This window comes from Danio aesculapii, chromosome 16 (assembly GCF_903798145.1).
Source record: "Danio aesculapii chromosome 16, fDanAes4.1, whole genome shotgun sequence".
NCBI lineage: Eukaryota > Metazoa > Chordata > Actinopteri > Cypriniformes > Danionidae > Danio > Danio aesculapii.
This window is the reverse complement of record NC_079450.1, coordinates 41,390,593-41,413,843: the sequence shown is the minus strand read 5'-3', so window position 1 is coordinate 41,413,843 and position 23,251 is coordinate 41,390,593. Positions and strand designations below refer to the sequence as shown.

The window sequence follows — 23,251 nt, the reverse complement described above, 5'->3', positions numbered from 1 at the left end:
TGTTACAGAACAGAACAGAATAATCTGAAACCTGACTTTCAAAATGTCAAATGGTTAGAAAAAAATACAAAAAAACATCTAAATATCTTTAGAAACTTCTAAAAGACAAAAGAAACAAATAACAATAGAATACCATGTATTACCTATCAGTTGTATAATAGCAATAACCATATATTGATAGATGACCAAATAAGGCACCTAAACAGACCTCTAATATTTCTTACTATAGTAACCAATACAGTGAACAAACCCTGATGCACATAACATAAATAAACAATGCTGTGACCATTCCGATTAAAAAAAAACACAAAGTCAGAGTATAATTGAAATAAACAGAATTAAAATTATACTACTGTAATAACAGGGATTAAAAAAAAAACATTGTGAGTTCGTCCTCTTGATAATGTAAATGCTTAAATTGTTCGTCGCAAAAAAAAAAAAAAAGGTTCAGTTTCCCAGTTTTATCAGAAATGTTAGAAAGGAACTAAAATAAAACAAATAATGATAATGACAATAAATGGTCAGCATAACTAAACATCGTATGTGCAACACTTAACATCTGTATTGTACCTGATCGTAGCGTTCTTTGAAAACAGCGCGTTTGAGAGTGCACGCAGCCGACTGTGCGTCAGGTATTTTGACTTACAACTACCTCAAGGAGGAGAGGCAGACCGGATAGAACGCAAATACTCCTCAGTTTCAGACACAGATGTAAACGATCTTCGACTCCCGTCTTTGGCTCTAATGGACAGTCTCGCAGGAAAAAGCAAAGCTGGTCTGAGCCCCAAATTGTACAACTCCTCCATCACCCGTCGGTATTTAGAGCGTTGTGCCATCACCTCAGGCGCATAGTCCTCGTATATGGCAATTGGGTGGCCTTGGTACATCAGTTTCCCTCTTTTAGCTCTCGCTTCACGGATTATCATTTCCTTTTGTTGATATCGGTGTAACCGAATGATGACAGCTCGTGGCTTTTCACCGGCCGCAGGTTTGTTGACGAGAGCCCTGTGGGCTCGGTCAATCTCCGGTGGAGAAGAAAGAACATCCTTTCCCATAGTATCGAATAGAAGTTGTGAAAAGAAGGCAGAGGGTCGTGGTCCCTCCATCGATTCTGGTAGGCCGATTATGCGGATGTTATTTCGGCGGCTCCGTGATTCAAGATCAGTGACTTTCGCGAGCAGCTTAGCGTTACTGTCAGATAGGGCGGCGCAGGTCGCTTCCAGCGTTAACATGCGCTCGTCAACAGCGTTAGCATTAGATTCAAGAGAAGCAATCTTAGAAGAATGTTCTGCTACCGCAACTTGAACACAGTCGATTTTAGACTCGAGTGAGGATATGGTTGACTTAAATTCGGCTGATAAGGCCTGGCGGTGTTCCTCCAACAGCTTCGCAATCTCCGCCATTTTGAGCTCGCTGGAGACGTTGTCAGCAAAGTCCGTTTTGGTGTCCTTTTTAGTTTGTTTCCTCGATTTTGAGGTCATGTTGATATTGGAATATAAACTACGTCGTTGTGGTAAGGTTTACAGACGATTTTATGTACAAAGTGGCTACAAAATCACAGAAATAGCGGGAGATGCACGTAGACACGTCTACTCCATCTGCCGTCCGACGTCCATCCCCAATTTGTGGGAAATTTAATAAATAATATAAATAATTCTCATTAACTGCCGCAGCCGTATGTGATATGCTGTTTAACCATGTGAATAGATGATAACAGCCTTCTGATCCTACTATTAGGTGCAGAAGGCCCCTACTGGCCCATATCTATCAGCTAATAACCACTGATAACACCCATTCAATCAAGTGATAGCATTCGAATCCGCTGTCAACTGTATATTTTCAACACTGCCATTAAAAAGTTTGGGTAAGAATATTTTTTAATGCTTATCAGGGCTTCATTTTTTTAGCAAACTTTTGTTAGAATTGTATATATTCATTTATAATGACTAAAATGTATATTAACTCTGTTACTACACTACTTCAGTGTCATATGATCCTTCATCAATCATTAAAATATGCTGATTTGCCACACCAGGAAACAGCTGTGCTGCTTAATATTTTTGTGGAAATCATGCTAGGTATTTTTTTAGATTTTGAGATTCAGAAACAGGTTTATTTAAATGAAAATAATTTGCACCATTATAAATGTATTTTCTGTCACTGTTGTCAATATGTTTTATATTTGATGAGTAAAATCACGTTCTTTACAAAAAAGAAAGAAAAAGAATTGCCTCAAAACATCGCTTGGTTTGAATCTCAACATATCTCAGCTGCTTGCTTAAGTTTAAATTTATTTATTTTTCACAACAAGGGATAGTGTACATTAATTAACATTTCCCAAGAACGTAAATGTGCCCACATTAGCTCTAGTTTTCATTGGATGTCCCTTAGCCGGATATTAAAGGGATTGTTAAAATACAAATTCAAACTAAAAACAATACTCAAATAAACAACAACAACAACAATATAAAAAAGCTCACAATGTTGATTATTAAAAAGCCATTTCTTAAGATTAGACTTAAATGACTTAAAAGTTTCACATTCTCTAACAGATTGTGGTATTAAATTCCACTGATGTGATGCTTTAAAAGAAAAACAAGCTTAACCTAAAGAAGTTTTTCTAAGTGGAATAATACAATCAGCTCTAGCTGCACCTGAGTATTACTGTAAAATATAAATTATATTATCACCATGCTCCAATCAGATATTGTTTTCAGATTCAATGTTTTAGTGAAAAAAAGAGATTGCTGTGAATGTCACCTATGTGTAATCTTGCACCTTTGTAAAATCCGATGACATCCCTGCCTCCACTCTATGTTTCTGACTCAGCTGCTGTGATTTTCTGCTAATGTCTGCTTTAGTGTCACATAGAACTGATGTGTATTGCCTTATGTGTGAAAGAGGGAGCCGTCCAACCTGCTGTATAAACCTTTGTGTGTGTTTGTTTCAGTACTATGCTGGGTTAAAAAAATGTAAGTTATTAAATGAACTAACCAACCTTTTCTCTTTCCCTTTAAGGTTCCAAGCCCTCAAAATGCCATCACCTCTCGTGCCCGTAAACAAGCCTCACAACCTGCCAATGGCAGTGAGACAGATGAGCCAGTCAGCACCTCTGAGAGTGATGGAGGTGGTGCGCGAGAGGATGAAGTCTGCACCCCTTCAACCCTGCAAATCAATGAGGAGATGCAAAGAATGTTGACCCAACTGTGAGAGATTACAAATGCTTTGCAATGTTTGGTCAGAGCTGTGCTTTCTAAGGGGCTTAGTTTGCTCGTGCAAATGCCTTTTCAGTCTTCACTGGGAGTAAAAAAGAGTTGGAACAAAGTAAAAGCACAACAAAAATAACACTTGGGTTAGTGCACTCAAAAAAAGAATATTCTGTTATTAATTACTCACCCTCATGTCATTCCAATCCCCTGAGACTTTCATTCTTCTTCGGAACACAAGTTAAGATATTTTAGATGAGCTTTTGCTCCCTCTATATACAGCAATCTTCTCAAGATGTTCAAAGTCCAGAAAGGGAACCATAAACATTGTCAAAACATTGAATGTATTTTCAGTAGTTCAACTGTAAACATACAAATCCCCAAGAAGATTTTTGTTTGCCAATAAAATGGCACAAATCGTCACCTTGGAAATATAAGGTTCTGAAGAATATTGATATATTGAGCTTCAAAGTTGTTGCATACCCTAAAGCAAACAGTATGTGTGTAACATTTGTTTTTTAAATAAAAAAAATCTTAAAATGTAAACAACTTATTAAAAAAAAAACATCCCGTAATGTAAATAAGTAGTCATTTAATAAGAATATGTCGATAACTCAATTTTGACAAAAATATCAGCTAGAACCTTATAATTCTAAGGTGACGAAATGGCTTTGTTTGCGTGTCTTCCCTTCTCCATCAGATTAGAGTGCACATTTCCTATAGGCAATCTGGCATATTGCCATTAGGGTCAGAAACGCAACATGCTCTCTCATCTGACGCGGAAAACAGACTGACAAAGTAATTTCAGGATTTTTTCAGTTTCAGTAATTACAGGTTGTTTTTTTTTTTGGTGCACAACAGTGTTCTTGGAGCTTCATAAGATTACAGTTGAACCAATAAAGTCACATGGAATTTTTTGACAATGGTTTCTTCTCAGGAATGTTGCTATGGAGGATCAGAGTGCTCCCAAATTTCATCTAAAATATCTTAAATTGTATTCTGAAGATGAACAAAGGTCTTAGGACATTGAAACAACACGATGATGAGCAAATTATAAGATAATTTACATTTTTTGGGGGTGAAATCAAAAGCAAGCATGCAAGTTTACAGTAGTACTCATAAAAACATGAGTGTTTATGCAAGCAGCTCTTCCCAATCTATGGTTGGGTTTCATAGTATAGTGCCAGCCAGTTTGTGTAAAACTAGCAAATACATCCTGTCAAAATGTTTTTCTTTAAACACATTGTGTGGAGATCACATCTTTTTCACACCTTATTCCCTATTTCCAGTTTGCGCAATCTACTTTTGTAAGGCGTGAAGCTTACTCTGCTATTCTGAACCAATAATCGAAAACAGAAAGCAGTTGAAGGATACCATTAAAGTTCCATTAAAGTTGTTTTCATCATTGATTAAGAGAAAGAATCTCGACACCTTAAAGCAGGCAAAGTTGTTTATTAAGTTACATGTTTAAATATACAGTAAGTAGAATGAAACAAACTAACATACTGTATAGTTAGCATATGAGGCTATGCACCAGTGTGCGGGAGATGCAGACTAAAAGCTATTCTCCCTGATCAACAGTTACCTTTCGTTTTTATATTGTGAGCAAGCATTGTCAAACATTAATGAAATCCTAACACTCAAAACCAGCTAAACTTCAAAGCAAAGTTGAGGAGATAAAGTGGGGGAGAAGAACATTAACATACTCCCCTCAGGCCATGATTCAACAATAGTAAATGTATTAAAATACATCAATGTCTCTGTTGATTTTATCACTACAAAGCTTAAGTCATAAACTGTCAAATGACACCAAACATGGCAAAGTTATATGAAAGAAAATCATGAGCAGATGATTTGTTTATTGTGAAAATCACATGGTTTCTGTAAGACCAATGGCAGAGATGTGTATTGGAGCTATGAGGAACTCTGCCATGCTTGGAGGATCCATCCCGTGCTTGAAATGTCTTATTCATTAGCATAAAAGGAATATCATATAATATTTTCTCAGCTTACACTTTCATGTGCTGGCATACTCTTTAAACAAGCAATTGTTTTTTCTATTGTGCTTTATATAGTATTAAAACAGCTTTATGGAGAAAGCAGGCAATGATCAAAAATATGTTCAGTTCAAAAAGCACATACAGTTCCACAGAGTGCTGATTTAGTTCAGTTGTTTGGTGATTTTCAGTACATTTTTTATCACTATATGTGTATTTCCTTGGATCAAACCCTTTGTTGTGCTGCTATAATGCAATTCTCCACAAATTAGCTACACAGATCTCCAAAACAGCACAATGCATATAGTAAATGAATGTTTCTCTGGCATGTCCTGTTGAACTAACTACTAACACGAAAGGGTGCTAATATAGTCAACACTCAGATCATATTTTAGGAAATGCTCTATATTGTCATTTAAAGGGGTGGTCATCTACGATATCATATTTTAAACTTTAGTTGGTGTGCAATGTAGCTGTGTGAACATTAACAACATCTCTGAATGTAAAAAGCTCAAAGTTCAATGCAAAGGGAGACCTTGGTTTTTACTTAGTTAGCTTAGCAAAGTCTACAATGAGCGAATTTTGGGGACTACAAAAAAATACTTCCAGGCCTTGTGAGATCACAAACGTTCTTTTACCGCGCACACTCACTGCGCAGCCAAGGGCCGTGGCCAGAGGCGCTGTAATATTATAGCAGAGATAGAGCTAAAATGCGTCCAAACGCTGCTATTTCCACAGAGCTTCATCTGTTTCTGTATTTGGGCTTCCAAAGGACACAACACAAAGACAGAAGTGCTTACAGTTCAATATTAATTATGATCCAGAGAATTATAAAATACATAGCAAGCATGATTTGACAAAACACAGCTCCAGAATCTCTCCCAGTTCAGTGCTGGATTCGGTTAAAATCTTCTCAAAGCAGAAGCTGTGAACTACAACCTGTAAGTGTTTTTATTTGTTAAAATTGAACATGACATGGACAGTGTCTAGCGTTAACGGTATGCTTTAGCAACGATGTAGACAAGAGGAAATGCTGTTTTGCTCTGCAAAAGCTACAAATTCATATTTATCAGTCAAACTGCTGTAAACGTGACTTTGCATTGTTTCTCTTTAGGCAGCTTTTTCATGCGTTTTACATCTCAGATAATGAAGTCGCAAAAGATATGTGGATGATTCATATTACTTAGACCTGCATATTCCAGATATATGTGAAAGACGTTGTGTAACGCGTTGAGTAAAAAAAAAATACAGGAGAGCTAACTCATGTAGCAGCAGAAAAAAAAAAAATCAAGGCTTACACAGGTCTCATCCCACATCTTGTGCTTTATTCTTCTGTCAGCAGTGTCACGATATATTACAGAAAAGATTTTATTTTAGAGAGCGGGCAGGAGGTTGACTGTTTACACAGCAGAAAAGTGGGTGCCTGTAGGGGTGTGACGTGGAGCTGATCCGCGAATCGCAGCACATTATGACAGATGACCAATCAGAGTCACTTGAGGGCAGGTCTTTCAGAGGAACTAGGAAATGAGATTTATGAAAAAATAACATGATTTCCTTCAAGTGAAACATAAGCAAACATTGCTTTGCTTCTTATAAACACAACCAAGCCTTAAAATTACATTCTCACCCACCCCTTTAACAGCAGATTAACTGCACACCCCCAAACTCATCAGATATTGTATATGCTTGGCAAGAACCCCTTGCATCAAAAAATAGCCCTTATTTTTTTCCACTTGCAAATTACATTGCTTTTTTATGACAATCCTATGTTGTAAAACACCATATTGGGCATGTGAATTTCTTTAGATCAGATTTGTGAAATATCAATGGCATTTGTGACCAGCTGTGTCATGCTAAAGTTCAGTTGTATGTTTTAAATTGGCCTAATTTTGTTTAAAATTTACATCACACCAACTTATTTTTTGAATTTTTTTGACATATATTGAGGCCTTAATTGCTAACTGTTTTATTTGTTGTTGTGTTTATAGTCTTTTTGTAACTAGTGAAATGTGTCTTTGTCAGGCGTGAGTGTGAGTTTGAGGATGATTGTGACTCTCTGGCTTGGGAAGAGACAGAAGAAACACTTCTTCTGTGGGAGGATTTCCCAGGATGCACTTTAACGGCAGACACCAGTCAGGGAGAGGTTAGTGCACTTCATTTTAAAACATTATGTGATTTGTATTTGTGATTAAAATACTTCCTCATTTATTTAAAGGTGCCATAGAATGAAAATCTTGATATACCAAGGCGAATTTGAATAAGAAGTATTCAGTACATGGAAATGACCTCCAGTGAACCTTGTTTTCCTCATTCTCATGTAAATCCAGATAGCTCAACTTGTTATACTGTAGCTGAAATAAACCTCTCAGACATTTCAATTGATTAGCTTGTCATTTCAGAAGAAATCTACTCAGTTTGGACAACTGACGTATAATTATTTTGCACTTGTATGGCCACCTTCTAGGGTTGGAAATGGACCTGTTAAACCATTTCTTGCAAACTCTTCTTTCGAGATTTTTTAGATGTCAGAGCAATTTAACTTACTGTATCAATGCATTCTATGGCACCTTTAACATGTTTTTGTATACATGGATTTTTCTATCAGTAATAGCCTTAAAGACTTGAGGTGTGCTTATCATATATGCTCTTTTCTATTCTTTTGACTTTCTTGACCTTTTGACCCACTTAAATATGACACTGGGTTTTCATTAACTTTTTTTTATTTAAAATGAATCTGGCGACACAGTGGCGCAGTGGGTAGCACGATTATCTCACAGCAAAAAGGTCGCTGGTTCGAGCCCTGGCTGGGTCAGTTGGCATTTCTGTGTGGAGTTTGCATGTTCTCCACATGTTCGTGTGGGTCCAAAGACATGCGCTATAGGTGAATTGGGTAAGCTAAATTCACCATAGTGTATGGGTGTTTCCCAGTGTTGTATTGCAGCTGGAAGGGCATCCACTGCTTAAAACATATGCTGGATAAGTTGGTGGTTCATAAATTGGTGGCAATCTCAGATTAATAAAGGGACCAAGCTGAAAAGAAAATGAATGAAAATGAAACTGGTTTTACTACTGTAACTTTTACATTAGTATGCTGGCCAAATGTTGGCAGTCGATTAATAAAGTGCAAGACATGTTTAGCTCGACTCGTTGCTATTTTCAGACCAGTGCAACCCTAATTTTCATGTTTTGCACCACCTTGTTCAAATAGCAAATCCATCTGTGCCACTTTGTGGACTCATGGGCGTGCTAGTCTAAAATAGAGCTATTTTGAAGAACTGAAATAGACTGCACCATTGACCATTTAAAAGCAGATCTAAAGTCTAGCGCAGAGTGCGTCAGTTATGCACCTACACTTACAGGATTAAAATACACTTAATGATTAATATGTAAAAAAAATAGTTTTCTACATAAATATAAATTTTGTACATATATTTTCTGCATAAACCACTGCCTCCATGCCTCATCTCTGTTTTTTTTTTCAGTTTATTTATGACAATTTGCATTTATATAATGTTATTATTATTATCAATATTATTTATTATATGAATATTTATATAATAAAAAAACGAATATTTATTTGTTTTAATAAAAACAAGTTTAGATTTGTCTACCTGTCAGGTTTTGGAGACGAATGCGTCACTATATGGGGCACAAAAATAGGACGTGTGTTTGAATATAACTCACTATTATTGTTAATTTAATAATTTGCTGGAAATTATAACTGAATTTAGAAATAGTTTTAAAACAAATCGTTGCGCTTAAAAAACTAAATTAAATATGTAGGCTAATGGAGTGCGTACAACACTGTTTCCTCATCCATGAATGTAAAGAATAAAAATAAAGAGAAAGAGAAAGTAAAGAGGCCAATTGGAGCAGGCTCGTTCTTTATCCTAGCGCTGCAGATTAGTTTAATTGTTTTCTCGCTAGTGACACATTCAGTTTTCTGTTCTTACAAAGCTCATCATGTAAATAGCAAATATGCTATGGTGTGATGCAACTTGCCCTTAAAGGGAATGGAATATGAGACTTAATGCATGTTGCATTAAGAGAATAAGCACAACCCTGTTAGACCATGTGCCGGGGCACAGACCATATTTTTCTATCTTTAAAACAGCAAAAGGATATGCCCTTAATGCTTTTGCGCCATGCGCTTTAGAATTTGTGCCTAGATTATTAAAATAGAGCCCAATGTCTGTCAAGCTAGTTTGTTTGCTGTATTCCACACGTTGCCTCTTGTTGGGATAAGTTTGTCCAATTAAGCATGTAGAATTTGCTGAAGAAAGCTGTAATTTCGCTTTATTTCTCAAATATTTGCAAACAATATGGATTTTTAGAATATCACATATATTTACACAAACAAATCCCTCTATAGTGATTGACAATTACTATGATAGTGGTACTAAACACACATTGTTTACAGTCTTTATGTGCACAAGTTCTAGTTTGTGGAATGAGAAAACAGACTAATGCCACCCACTGGTGTGGAATAACAGATGAAGAACTGATGGTAGACACCCTCAAAGAGGGTGCATTTTGCTATTTTATTTATTTACTAAATATCTTAACAATTAATCTTTAATTAATCTAAAAAATAAATTGTTTTAGAAAGCAAAATCTTATATCTTATCTTGTTTTTACATAAAAATAATAATTTCTTCCATTTGCTTTCTTCCAGAATTATGTTTTTATATCTTTCCCAACATTGTGTAGTATTATGCCATACATGTAAGTCATAACCTTCCCATATATCCTCTGCCATTTTGTAACCCTGCCTTTTTTTCACTTTATCTCCTCATGTCTGTCCCTATAGCTTTCTCACAATCTTTTTCATGTATTATATTCATGTTTGTGGTAAACTATCTCAGAAGATGGGTGTTTCTAATGAAAGCTAATCAGTATATAAAGGCATGAAGGCATCATGACTGACAGATAGTGGTGGAAAGAGTACTTAAAAAACATACTCAAGTAAAAAGTACCATTACTTGACCAAAAATGTAGTGCCATTAAAAATATCTGTTGTAGATATTACTCAAACTATGAGTAAGAAGTAGCCCTTTAAAAATACTCAAGAGTAGTGAGCAGTGAGTATTACACTGTGAACAGCTGATGCGTTCACATGCAATTTGTGCGTGTGTAAAAAACATCACATTCTGTAGTGCAATTAGTGATTGTTTATGGCCATTTGGCCAGTCTAAACAGTCTCTGAGTCATTGCATATAAAGATTTTGGACATCTTCTTGGACACTTTTAATGCTTTAAAACGGTTTGCTGCCTTAATAGCGCCCATGTCATGAGGTTGTTCAAAAGGATGCAATTTAGTTTCTATGTGCGATTTGATTGGACAGGAATCACAGGATTGGTTTTTCTCCTCAGCCAATCCCCATAGACAAGAAAAAATAAAGCAGTGATTCAATTTGAACGAAAATAATAATAGTAAATGTACCAATACATGTACTAAAGGTAAAGTAAAAGTACACTTTTTAAAACTACTTGGTAAATTACAATTCCCGAGAAAAACTACTCAATTTCAGTAATTTGAGTATTTGTAATTTGTTATATTACACCACTGCTGACAGATCCGCATGGTTCCCAATAGGTCTCTGAAGAAGAATAGAAATCTACTGGTCATTCGGTTCAGGGGCTTACACACATGAACAAATGCCAACCCACACACACTGTTCATATTTAGGTCAGTGTACTCTGTTCAGTTTGCCGGTGGGCAGTTCGATACTAAATGTTACTGACATTAGTTAATGCAATGTTTGCTGAAATTGTGTTGCATTTCATGGAAAGCTCAAAGGATTCTAAGTGTTCAAAGTTTTCCATCAGGGAAGTCGTTAATCTAGTATTTTATTTTCCCTCTGGTAACATCGCATCTGCTAGTGAGTACTTATGCTTTGTCAGTGAGATAATGTTTCTGTGACACCTCTCTCTCTCTCTCTCTCTCTCTCTCTCTCTCTCTCTCTCTCTCTCTCTCTCTCTCTCTCTCTCTTTCTCTCTCTCTCTCTCTCTCTCTCTTAGCAGGAGGAGTGTTTGGAAAAGGTGATTAAGGACACTGAATGTCTTTTTAAGTCTAGGGAGAAGGAATATCAGGAGACTATAGATCAAATAGAGGTGAGATGTTTTTTTTTCTATCTATCTATCTATCTATCTATCTATCTATCTATCTATCTATCTATCTATCTATCTATCTATCTATCTATCTATCTATCTATCTATCTATCTATCTATCTATCTATCTATCTATCTATCTATCTATCTATCTATCTATCTTTCCATCCATCCATTCATCCATCCATTCATTCACCTACCTACCTACCTACCTACCTTGTTGTCAGTATTATCAGAATGAAAAGTTCTTGTGTCATTGTGCACGGATAAGACAGTCAAAATACTTAGTCATGTTGACAATATAACAGTGTACTCTGAAGGGCTTTCTGATGTAAACTATGACTAATTTTATGGCTTTGTACTGTAAATTCTTGCCAGATAGAAAAAGTCAAAATCAACCTGAGAGAAATTTACCAATTTGTAGATAGATTTAGAAAAAAAAGTCTAATGGAAATGTATAAAAATGCATTATGACTAAATATTATGACAACTCAGCCATTCAACAGAGACCAAAATAATACATTTTGACCAACATTACATAAGCAATTGATAATGTAGGAAAGAGCAGAAAATTGCACATAATGATTTGCATGGATATATGCAAGCATTTGCAACTTGTTCAAAGAAATGAGAAACAGCTTTTTCCATGTGCACAAGCGACACAATGGTGTGAAGATTGAACAGGTAGTTTTAAAAAATTCTGGTCTGAAGTTCTGATCTGAGAAATGTACCAAAGTGACTGAGAAAAACTGTAAATCATTTTAACTGAAGTGGTAGAGTCAGCTGGTGACTTCTTTATACTATTACATTTATACTTAACAAAGTGTACACTGACAGTATTTAGAGTGACAGATGTATTTAGAGTTGTATTTTGACATATATTAAAACACAGACAGGAATTAATATCAATCTCTGCATAAAAAAGGAGCTTTATAGAAGGCAATGGACTCCTTTCACTCCAGAAAAATAAAAGTAAGAGCTAAGTGATATGACACGATGCATAAATGCGCATTGAACACTGATATTCAGCAGTCTACATGTGTTTGTTGCCTTATTAAAAAACATACATAGCAAATTTCACAATATATTAATTACTATATTATATACAGACCTTTGAGAAACTGTTAAACAGGATCTTTGGGGTGGTGCTAAGTAAATGTATAATCTATATATCCTGCATTTTGCATTCTGTTGCACTGTGAACAGACGGCTAGGTGCGAACTGCTCCTAAAAGCGAATCACACACTGTACGTAAATCACATCGCAATGCCACACAGTGTCGTTTAAAATTCTAAACACCATCATTTGGCATATGTCAGCATTGCTTAGCAGCATATATAAAAAATTTAATGTACTGTAAAGTTTATTTAAGCTTAAATAAACTTAAATATAATGGGAAAAATGTATTGTATTGTAATCTCACTAGGTAACACTAGCTACATTTCCATCCACCTATTTATTTTTCATTTTGGATATGCACATATAAGTTTGGCTAATGGAAACACTAAGATGTGCATACATTTATTGAAAATGCGCATAAAAATGTATGCGCATAACTGAGTAGGATAAACATTTTATACGATAAGAAAAGATGCACATAAACTACAATTTTGCCAAACAAATTTCAGTATATGCATTAAAAAAAGTCAAGTGATTTTGTTATAAGAGATAATGTGACGATAAAAATGTGTGTGAAAAGACAAACCAGAAGGCTGACCACATTGTAAAACATCTGAAATGTTGTTTTGGCCATTCTAAAATGCCTTAACCATTTTAGTATTAGTGTTATTATATTATTAATTACCTCCAGAACTGTCAGGAGCATCTGTGCTCCGCGTCTCACGCCTTCAAACGCCACCACGTGTTCATTGCATGTCTCCATTTTTCTTTTATTTTTCACATTTTTGGATGGAAACATAGCTACTGTGGCCAGTCAATTGCACCCTGAGTGTGCATACTGATCCTCTGTTACTAATCCTGCAACGTAACAGTTGATTGTTTCAGTTGATTGACAGTTTCCTGATTTTCCCTTTTTGTATTAACCAGAAATTCAAAGTCAATATTTAGTGGTTGCCAAATTAGTCAATTCCAAACATTCAAATGGTTCCTTTCATGAGTATAATTGCATACACCACCAGATAATAGTGAACAGGTGCAGCAGTGATCAAGGAAATGTGCCACAGCTGTTATGGAACGATTTGGTAAAATGTCTCATGGTCACTCAAGCTGGTAATCAAAACAGAGAACACAGATCAGGGCTGTCAAGTTCCTGGAGTGCCACAGCTCTGCACTGTTTAGTTCCGACTCTAGTTAAACACACCGGATTATACTAATTGAGTTCTTCAGGTTTGTTTGAATCCTACAGGCAAGCATTTTGAAGCAGGGTTGTAACTAAACTGTGTTTGGATGTGGCCCTTTAGGAAATGAGTTTGACAGACCTGATTTAAAACATAGGCTGCATCCGAAACCGCCTACTACTCAGTAGATACTGCATTTGAATTTAAACGTACTACTCGGCCGTTAGAAAAGTACGTTCTATACAGTTGAATGTGAAAAGTATTAATGGAATTCAGACGTACTATATCCGCTGTTTTGTCATGGTCACGTGACCTACCTGCGTCAGTTGCGTCGCTTTACTCCCATTCATGAATTCGCTCGTGGGGCGTCATGAGATCATGTATGTGATGCGCACTTCAGAATCTTGCCGGAATTAGTAAGTCATCCAGGTACTTCTCGCATTTTCAAATTCTATGAATTCGGACATACTACTCGGCTTGCAAACTGATTTTAGCATACTGTATAGTATGGAAGTATGCGGTTTCGGACGCAGCCATAGTCTGTCTACTCCAGTGGTCTCAAACTCAATTCCTGGAGGGTCACAGGTCTGCAGATTTTAGCTTCAATCACCTACTTAATAGTCACTAATAGAGTTGTGCAATTTGGAGAAAATATCTAATTGTGATTGTTTTTTGACAGATATTGCCATTTCGATTTGATTTGTGATTTAATTTTGTAGTCAAGCTTCAGCTCAATAATCTGTTTCATAGCTTCTTACTGCCTAAATGCAGTGAGTGTTAGTTAAAAAAGGAATCGAAAAGATATTAACTTACAAACATTTATTCTAATTTGTTTTTAAATATTCAGAAATTAAACACTCATTTTTCACTAGAGTAAACAGTAAACACAAATAAAATGACCTTACCTTTCTGTAAACAAGTTAAACTCTAATTAGGGAGATACTCTAATTAGGGAGAACACTCAGCAAACTAATATATCTGATAAGAGCCTTTCTGTAGCTTATATTGTCTAAAACTATATAATTATCCCAGATGCTACACAAAATATCATGTATCGTTAAACGTACAGCTGTGCTATTCCAAAATAGCTAAAATGATGCGAGACGGAAGTGTATATCATCTATCCTGCATTTAGATGAGTTTTTTTAAATCCCTCTTTGGTCACTGCATTAAATGGCACCATGTCTTTAGCGAGGTAGTGCATTATGGCATTAGTTACTTCTTGGGTAGAGTTGCACCAGCTGTTCGTAAGTTCTTTCTTAAACTGGAAGGTAAAGTCCACACTAGGTGCTTTGTAACTACAAGCTAGTTTGTAACTAAATTTGCAAACATGTTCTTAAAGCAAACCGTAGTTAGTAGGTCGAAAGCTCTTCATAAAGTCATGCGTTTAGTCACATCGAGTGACGTAATGTCCAGTAAGAAGCATTTAAACCGGTAAACTGCTTTAAAATTCTGCAACTAATGCATCTATATATAACTGTCCTATGGAAATGAAATGACAAATTATGTTTATATAGTACATTACAGTCAGTCACTACAGATGATGCCCATACCTGCATCGTAAGCCGTGAATGCACGCAAAATACACATGAAGTTATCAAAACATTAAACTTAATTTTTTTGTGACTTCAAAATCAAAATTTTCCAATATTACAAATGTCCTGTTTTTCTTTGATGTTAATTCATCTATTAATGCTTCTGAAGCGGCAAACACCATCATCCCACTCGTCCACGCTTTCCTTGTTCGGTATTTGTGGGTGTTCCACATAGTTTGGTTGCGCAATTCTATTCAAATTACGCCATGCATGCATTTGCTCTGGGCGGGGGAAATTAAATAATACTTTCATATTGCAGTCTCATATTTCAAATCGCGATTAATCGTACAGCCCTAGTCTCTAATACTCTTGAACACCTTTATCAGTTGGATCAGGTGTTTAATTAGGGTAGGAGCAAAACTGTGCAGAGCTGCGGCCCCCTACAGGAATCAAGTTTGAGATCTACTCTAAAACTATTCAAAGAGGTGTCTGAAAGACTGAAATTTGATTATAAAAGCCCATCAGATCAATCTAATGCCATCTGTTTCTCTGTAGTTGGAATTGGCCACAGCAAAGTCTGACATGAACCGTCATCTTCATGAGTACATGGAGATGTGCAGCATGAAGAGAGGACTGGATGTGCAGATGGAAACCTGCAGGAGACTCATCACCCAGAGTGGAAACAAGTATGCATATTATCCATAATCATATATGGCAATTTGACACTTTTGTTGGCTTGGCTTAAATTTTGCACACTGTTCATCCTGTGTCCTGGAAACTGAACTTTTGAATGTGATCTGTGCTTTTGTAAACAATGAATTTACATTCCTTTGCATATGTATCATAGATATTTACTTTAGATGTCGCCTACGCTATTGTTCAAGTTCATTTTATTTATAAAGCACATTTCCAAGTGCCACAAGGCCGCACAAAGTGCTTTACAGAGAAAGTACAAACATATGGTATGGACATATTACACAATAACAGCAATAGGCACATAATATAAGAGAGCATAAAATGTGTAAAAAAAAAAAACAAAAAAAAAAAGCTGAAAAATTTCGCCTGTTGTGGTCCATTGGAAGGAGAACTGGCCATCCAGAGTTAGAGATATAGGGCTTTATTTTGACGATCCATGCACAAAGCACAGGGTGCAAACACATTAAGGGCGTGTCAGAATCCACTTGTGCTATTTTAAGGACAGAAAAATCCACTTTGCGCCGTGGTGCATGGTCTCATGGTTGTGCTTATTCTCTTAATGAGTTATAGGTGTGTTTTTAGAATAAACCAATCAGAGTCTCATCTCCCATTCCATTTAAGTTGCGCCACGCCATAGCGCATTTGCTATTTACATGACGGACTTTGTAAGTAAAAAAACTGAATGCTTCACTAGCAATAAAACTAGACTGAGAGATGAGCCTCCTCATTGTTTACTTTCGCTTTTACTCTCGTGGATAGGGAAACGTGTTGTACGCCCAGATATCCATTAGCCTATGCATAATTAATTTTGTTTATTAAGCACAAAGATTTGTTTTAAAACTATTTCGAAATTCAGTTCTAATTTCCAGCAAACAAATAAATGAACAGTAATAATGAAGTGTGGTCAAAAAACTGAGTTATATCCAAATGCACATGCTGTGCCCCATATGGTCTAAAACCTTGAGCTTGTTTTTAATAAAACAAATATAAATATGCATATAATAAATAATACTGCTAATAATGATAGCATTATACAAAAGCAAATTGTTATGAATCAAATGAAAAAGCCCCCCTAGATTAAAGAGCCCCTATTATACATGAAATAGGGTCATATTTTGGTTTTAAGGGTCTCCAACAACAGTCTAATATGCATGCAAGGTCAAAAAACACTTTCATGGTCTTATAATCTGCATTTAGTTTTACCTAATTATTTCAGCGACTCCCATATGAATCATTCAGCGATTCATTTGTTCCCAAACCCCTCCTCAGCGCGAAGCTAATCTGCGCTGATTGGACCGATGACAGCCTGTTGCGATTGGTCGACACTGACAGGCTTCAGCGCGAGACAGAGTGAAATGGCCAGCTGCTAATCAACAATATAAAAGTAGTCACAGTGCATACATGCTTCATAGTGGATTTTAGCTGCCAGTGGGTGAATGTAAATACAGACGACTAACTATTTTATTGAGCAAAAAGTCCAAGAACTGGCGAGGAGATCTCCTAGCCCGTCACAGTCTACCTGCTCTTTTTAACCACACACACACGCACACACACACACAGGGCCGGTGCGTCCATAGAGGCGACCTAGGGCGGCAGAATCGAGAGGGCGGCATCGACGACACCTCCCTTACCACCCGCGTCCTTAGTTATATCCGCGAATAGCCCCCCGGTATTCAATTTCAACCGCGACACTCCCCGGTCCTCACTTTACTAACGGGTCCCTTTCGTTTTCACTGTCGGGTTGAGGGCAGCGTGATCATCCTTTGCCTAGAGTGGCAGTTCAGCTTGCTCCGGTGCTGCACACACACATTATCCTCCTCAGAGGAGACACACACACACATAACCCTCCTCAGAGGAGACAAAACACACACACACACACATTACCCTCCTCAGAGGAGACGACACACACACACACACACACACATTACCCTCCTCCCCAGAGGACACGACACACACGCCTAGAGCGCCAGTTCAGCTTGCTGGGTGCAATTGAGATACCTCACCTCGAACCTGAGCTGAACTATTTTGAAACTTGACCATTGCATGCGTGTAGGAACAGCTGACGATCCATAAACAAAGCAGCACGCATCGTGTTTTCAATGTGGCTTTACACGCAAAATGAGAATAAAGAGTTAACCTGATACAGTACACGCGGTTACAAGTAACAAAACACAACTAAATACATAATTTTTCAAGCTAGAGTAAACGAGGCAACAATTTTAATCGCACGTACTTACACTTGAGAAATGGAGGAAGAAACTGATTCATGATCCACTGATCCATGTTCTGAATGTCTTTACTGATCCTTCCTTTTACAAACCGATGAAGTCTTCTTTGTAAGCATGTAGTTTCCAGAAGTACTCGAACTGCTCAAGGCTGGGCTATAATGCTGAGGTTTCAACTTTGGGTAGACTGTCGATAATATCCATCTGCACATCGTGACTTCATTCGACCAGTGTCTGTCTGTGTGTGGCTTTTTTTCTGTTAGTGGGCGGGGCCGCAGGTTTCAAATCTCCCGGGTTTGCTCGGCAACTACTTGTGTTTTGTAGCCGCGTCATCACGAAACACCTAATGACTCGTTATCAAGACGACTCGTTTGAAGCACTATGAGTCGACTCCTTTATAGATGAATCAACAGTTTTAAACACTGTACACTTACAGATTTAAGCCTTAGCTGGATATTTCACTTCACTTAGAGCTGTGTTACACACTACATGGAAGAGCATTTTCAAAAACCCATAATATGGGCTTTTTAAGAAGGCATGAAAGTATGGTTTTTATATTTATGTAGGCTAGAAAATAATAATTTGAGGTGCACAACTAACACGCTCTGTGCTGGACAAAAGACCAGCTTTGATCTGTTCTATTGAACAGTCTATTTAAGTTCCTCAAAATAGCAACGCGCCAGCAATGTGCCTCAACATGCCTCCTTTTTTAGACCAGAACGCCTATGGGTGCACATATGCATGCAAATGCATTTGCTATTTAAACAGCGTGCTGCAAAACGTCAAAGTGACTCTTGCGCCAAGGTGAAACTAGCAAACAACAATTGCGTTGCACCTTGCGCCGGGTGTATGATAGGGCCCATATACACAAATATACATACAGTAATATTTGTATACATACAAAATAACTTATAACTGTCCAAAAACTAGTACACCCAAATTTATGTTATAGAAAAATATTAAATGCAAGTTTAAAAAAGAGGAAAAATCAAGAAAGCAAAAAAATGTAAAAATTTTGCAGAAATTTTGTAAGTTGTATTTTTCCACAATATTTTGCTTGATTTTAATTGTATTATCAACAGTCTCCGCAAATCCATTGATGCACAGCTCCACTAGTCCCAAATATGCAGTGGTGCAAAGAGTACAAAAAAAAATCATACTCAAGTAAAAGTTCCATTACTTGCCTAAAAAATGTAGTGCAAGTAGTGTAAAAGTATCTGTTGTAAATATTAATCAAAATATGAGTAAAAAGTAGCCCTTTCAAAAGTACTCATGAGTAGTGAGTATTGCACTATAAAAGCTGATGCATTTACATGTAATTTGTGGATGTGTGTAAACTTAACATTCTGTAGTGCAATTTAATTTAGTTATTGCCCAGCAGGCACACAACGCCATAAGACGTTAATATTAGGTTAGTTTTAGGTTGTGATGTCAGGTGACCAAAATTCAAGTCTAGCCAGCGTCTAAGGAGAACGTCATTTTGATGTCCAATAATGACGTCAAATGACATCACCAAAATTCAACGTCAAGCCAACATCTTAAATCAACGTCATATTGAGGTTAAATACTGACATTTATTCATGAGGTATGACAACCAAAATCCAACATCTGATAGACCTCATAGTGGTAACGTACACACAACTGTAACATCATTAGATGTTGATATTTGATTGATTTTAGGTTGGACATTGGACATTGTTGTCGGCTTGACGTTGAGTTCTGATGTTAACCTGATTCATTTCCAAACAAAATGCAACATCCTCATGACGTTGGGGTATAACGTCAATCTGACGTCATGTTGACTTCTTGTGCCTCCTGCGTGTTTAAGGCCATCTCGTCATCATACAGTAAACATCTGTCATCTTCTCATCAGTGACATGCATCTAAACAGTCTCTGGGTCATTGCGAGTAAAGATTTTGAACATCTTCTTGGACACTTTTAATGCTTCCAAACAGTTTGCTGCAATTATAAATCGCCCATGTCTTGGGGTAGTTCATTATGATGTGATTTACCTTCTTTGTGTGATTTGATTGGACAGGAATCACAGGACTGATTTTTCCAATCCCTATAGACAAGAAAAAATAAAGTAGTGTTGTTAAAAAAATAAATTGAGTGAATAGAGGGAAACCCAGTCCAGAAGACTTGAAACAAGCAGAATCTTCTTTATTGAGACGTGTTGGTTAGTCTGTAGTCATACAGCGTCTTCAAGAAGTCCATGTGTCTGCAGAGCCTATTGGAGGTCTGTAGTCTGCAAGTTTTATCACAAGTCTAATTTGAGACAAAGATGTCCTGTCTATAATGTCTTCTTAGGAGGAGGGGAGATGGCTAAATAAAGCATGCAAATTAAGTTTTGGAGTCAGCATGATAACTGGCATATAAGTGTTAGAAACCTGCCCAGCAACTGACCACACAAGTTAATCAACAAAAGGGTTTCTTTGGCCTGAACATATCACCCAAAGACAAAGGCAGAGCATTCTGCCTGTAGCATTTGCATCACTTTGGCTCAGCCAGTAGTCAGAAAGACAAAGGGTAAATGTCCCTCATGGCTGGGCTATTAACAGTTTCTAATGAAATTATATAATTAAAAGCCAAAGGAAATAACTTTTCAGTTATATGTTGATTATTGTTCATTTGAAACTAGATTATATAAATTTATATTTCCACACTAGTGACTGCAGGTTGAAGGAAAGTAGTGAAAGTACCGATACAGCACTAAAAATGTTCTCAAGGGAAAGTAAAAGCACACATTTTTAAAACTACTCAGTAAATTACAATTCCTGAGAAAAACTACTCAATTACAGTAGTTTGAGTATTTGTAATTTGTTACTTGACACCACTGCAAATATGATGATATATACTCCGCTCACAAGATCTGCTTGTTTCAAATATGAAGTTTTGATTGTTTATCTGTTGCTAAGCAACTGGCTGTTTTATTTTAGCATCATTTTATTTCACGCTCCTTACCTCTGGGTTTCAGGACCTATTTTTATCAGGGTTAAAGTTGGCCTACATATTAAAAAAAAGACATTACATATATCATTATTTCCCAAACCACAAACAAGTATATTTTGTTGATTTCTTTTTCCTTCTGCCACCTTACAGTAAATCCACTCCTCCAATACCTGGAGGGGGTATAGAGACGAATGGAGAAACGGAGAGAGATAAAGTCGAGGAAGGAGGAAGATAATGACGACATCAGATCTGACAATGGTGTTTGAAAGAAGAAACAGTGGCTCTCATCTCTTCGTGGCTTCATTTAACCAGCACCGGCTCTTATGTGTTTCCACATGTTTGTCCAGTCACACTAGTGGGGGTAAATGGAACTACATTGAAAAAAAAAAAACATGTTCTGTGTTATTTTCCCTTCTGGTACTGCTTTCACACCTACATAATCTTGAAGATGAGAGTCCTTGGTTGCTAAAAATCTGACTTTAGCGAGCCTATCCGCCAGCGGGTATCAATCATGTTTTCCGATCTCATCCTGAACATCTGAGTCATCATATTTTCAGCAGCGAACACATTCACTTTTGATTTCGGATGTCTGGCAGAGAATCACTGATAGTGTTTTACAAAGTTTCCATTTCCTAGAGACTCAGAGGGTACATTTGCTCACGAATCATTGCTGCATGTACTGTTACGTGCTGCTGTAAACCGTGGGCCCAATAGGTGTGTTGTGCTTTTTGTCTGAGCTGTTGTAAACACAAGGCTGTCATGCTAGTGAAGGGTGGAGGTAACTGTAGCCTGCACATTCCCCATCTTTGAGCTCATGTTTGCATGAAATGTGTGACATTTCATGCTAACGGTATTGTGCTGATGCCAGGCTGCTTTAGAGTTTCGGCTTTACGCTTTTTACAGAATTGTGAATTCTTTGAGTTCCTCTTTGCGGGTGGAAAACATGAGTGATAGGTGAGGTCAGATGAGTGCGATTTGAAGATGTTATGGCTCGGAGTACATGTCAGAGCATTACGCATGTCAACCGTTGTGTTATTTCCTTTTCACTCACCACTCTCAATTTGGTCCTTAAGATATGTTATATTCAGCCTTTTTCTCTGCTGGTGCTGATAGGCTTTAGAATAAGAATTTCATGAAAATGCTGTACATGTTACGCTGCTATCGAAATGAGAGCTGCTTCAGTCCATAAAAGTATCTAGTGTTTTAAGGGTGTATTTTGGATAGTAAAGTTCCATTTTTTGTTATTTTTCTCTTTTATATCCATAGCTAAATCCATGCTGGTGCCTCTGGATGTAAAGATCTGTCCATTTGCAGTTTTATTAAGAACACAGAAGCAAAGTCAAGAACTGCAGAACATGTGAATGGTTTGGATAGATAAACTAGAAAAAAAAAAGCAGAGATAAACTGTGAGGAGTTATTTTCACGATAGTGGTCTCCTTGTTCTTTTGGAGATTTAGGAGCATCCTATGTTGTTAGAGATGTAATAAGGATGAATTTAGCAGATGGGCCAAGGGGAATACAGTATTGGAGATGTTTGACAAACTACATTTTAACAGCAACATGTTATAGAAAGCCATCTCAGAGTTAGCTTTTTACATACAGTTGAAGTCAGAATTATTAACCCTCCTTTGATTTTCACAGTATGTCTGATAATATTTTTTCTTCTGGACATAGTCTTATTTGTTTTATTTTAGCTAGAATAAAAGCAGTTTTTATTTTTTTTAAAACCATTTTAAGGTCAAAATTATTAGCCCCTTTAAGCTATTTTTTTTTTCGATCAGAACAATATTTTTTTGTCTACAGAACAAACCATCGTTATACAATAACTTGCCTTATTACTTAACCTAATTAACCTAGTCAAGCTTTAAATGTCACTTTAAGCTGAATACTAGTGTTTTATAATTCACTGTCATCATGGCAAAGATAAAATGAATCAGTTATTAGAAACGAGTTATTAAAAATATTGTTTAGAAATGTGTAGAAAAAATCTTCTCTCCGTTAAACAGAAATTGGGGAAAAAATTAACCAGGGCCTAAAATTTCTGACTTCAACTGTAATTGCAAGATTATTATTTTATTTTTTGACGTAATTGCAAGTTTAGATCTCACAATTGTGTTTGGTTCTTGAATTACAGCTTGTAATGGTGACTATATCAAATTTGTCATCGTTTCCTGTGATTCTGACTGTATTGTACAGTTGATTTTATATACCAAATTTGCAACTTTGCTTTG

The 23,251-nt window shown here is 36.7% G+C and overlaps 1 protein-coding gene across 1 annotated transcript in view; it reads left to right on the top strand.

The window, feature by feature from the left end:
- iffo1b (intermediate filament family orphan 1b) overlaps positions 1-23,251 on the top strand; it is a 63,468-nt gene extending 40,217 nt beyond the window's left edge. Inside the window, exons 5-9 of the mRNA XM_056475255.1 lie at positions 3,019-3,206; positions 7,226-7,346; positions 11,225-11,317; positions 15,702-15,832; positions 21,171-23,251. Of these exons, the coding sequence (XP_056331230.1) occupies positions 3,019-3,206; positions 7,226-7,346; positions 11,225-11,317; positions 15,702-15,832; positions 21,171-21,255 (618 nt within the window). The 3' untranslated portion in view covers positions 21,256-23,251. The remainder of the gene's footprint in view (positions 1-3,018; positions 3,207-7,225; positions 7,347-11,224; positions 11,318-15,701; positions 15,833-21,170) is intronic.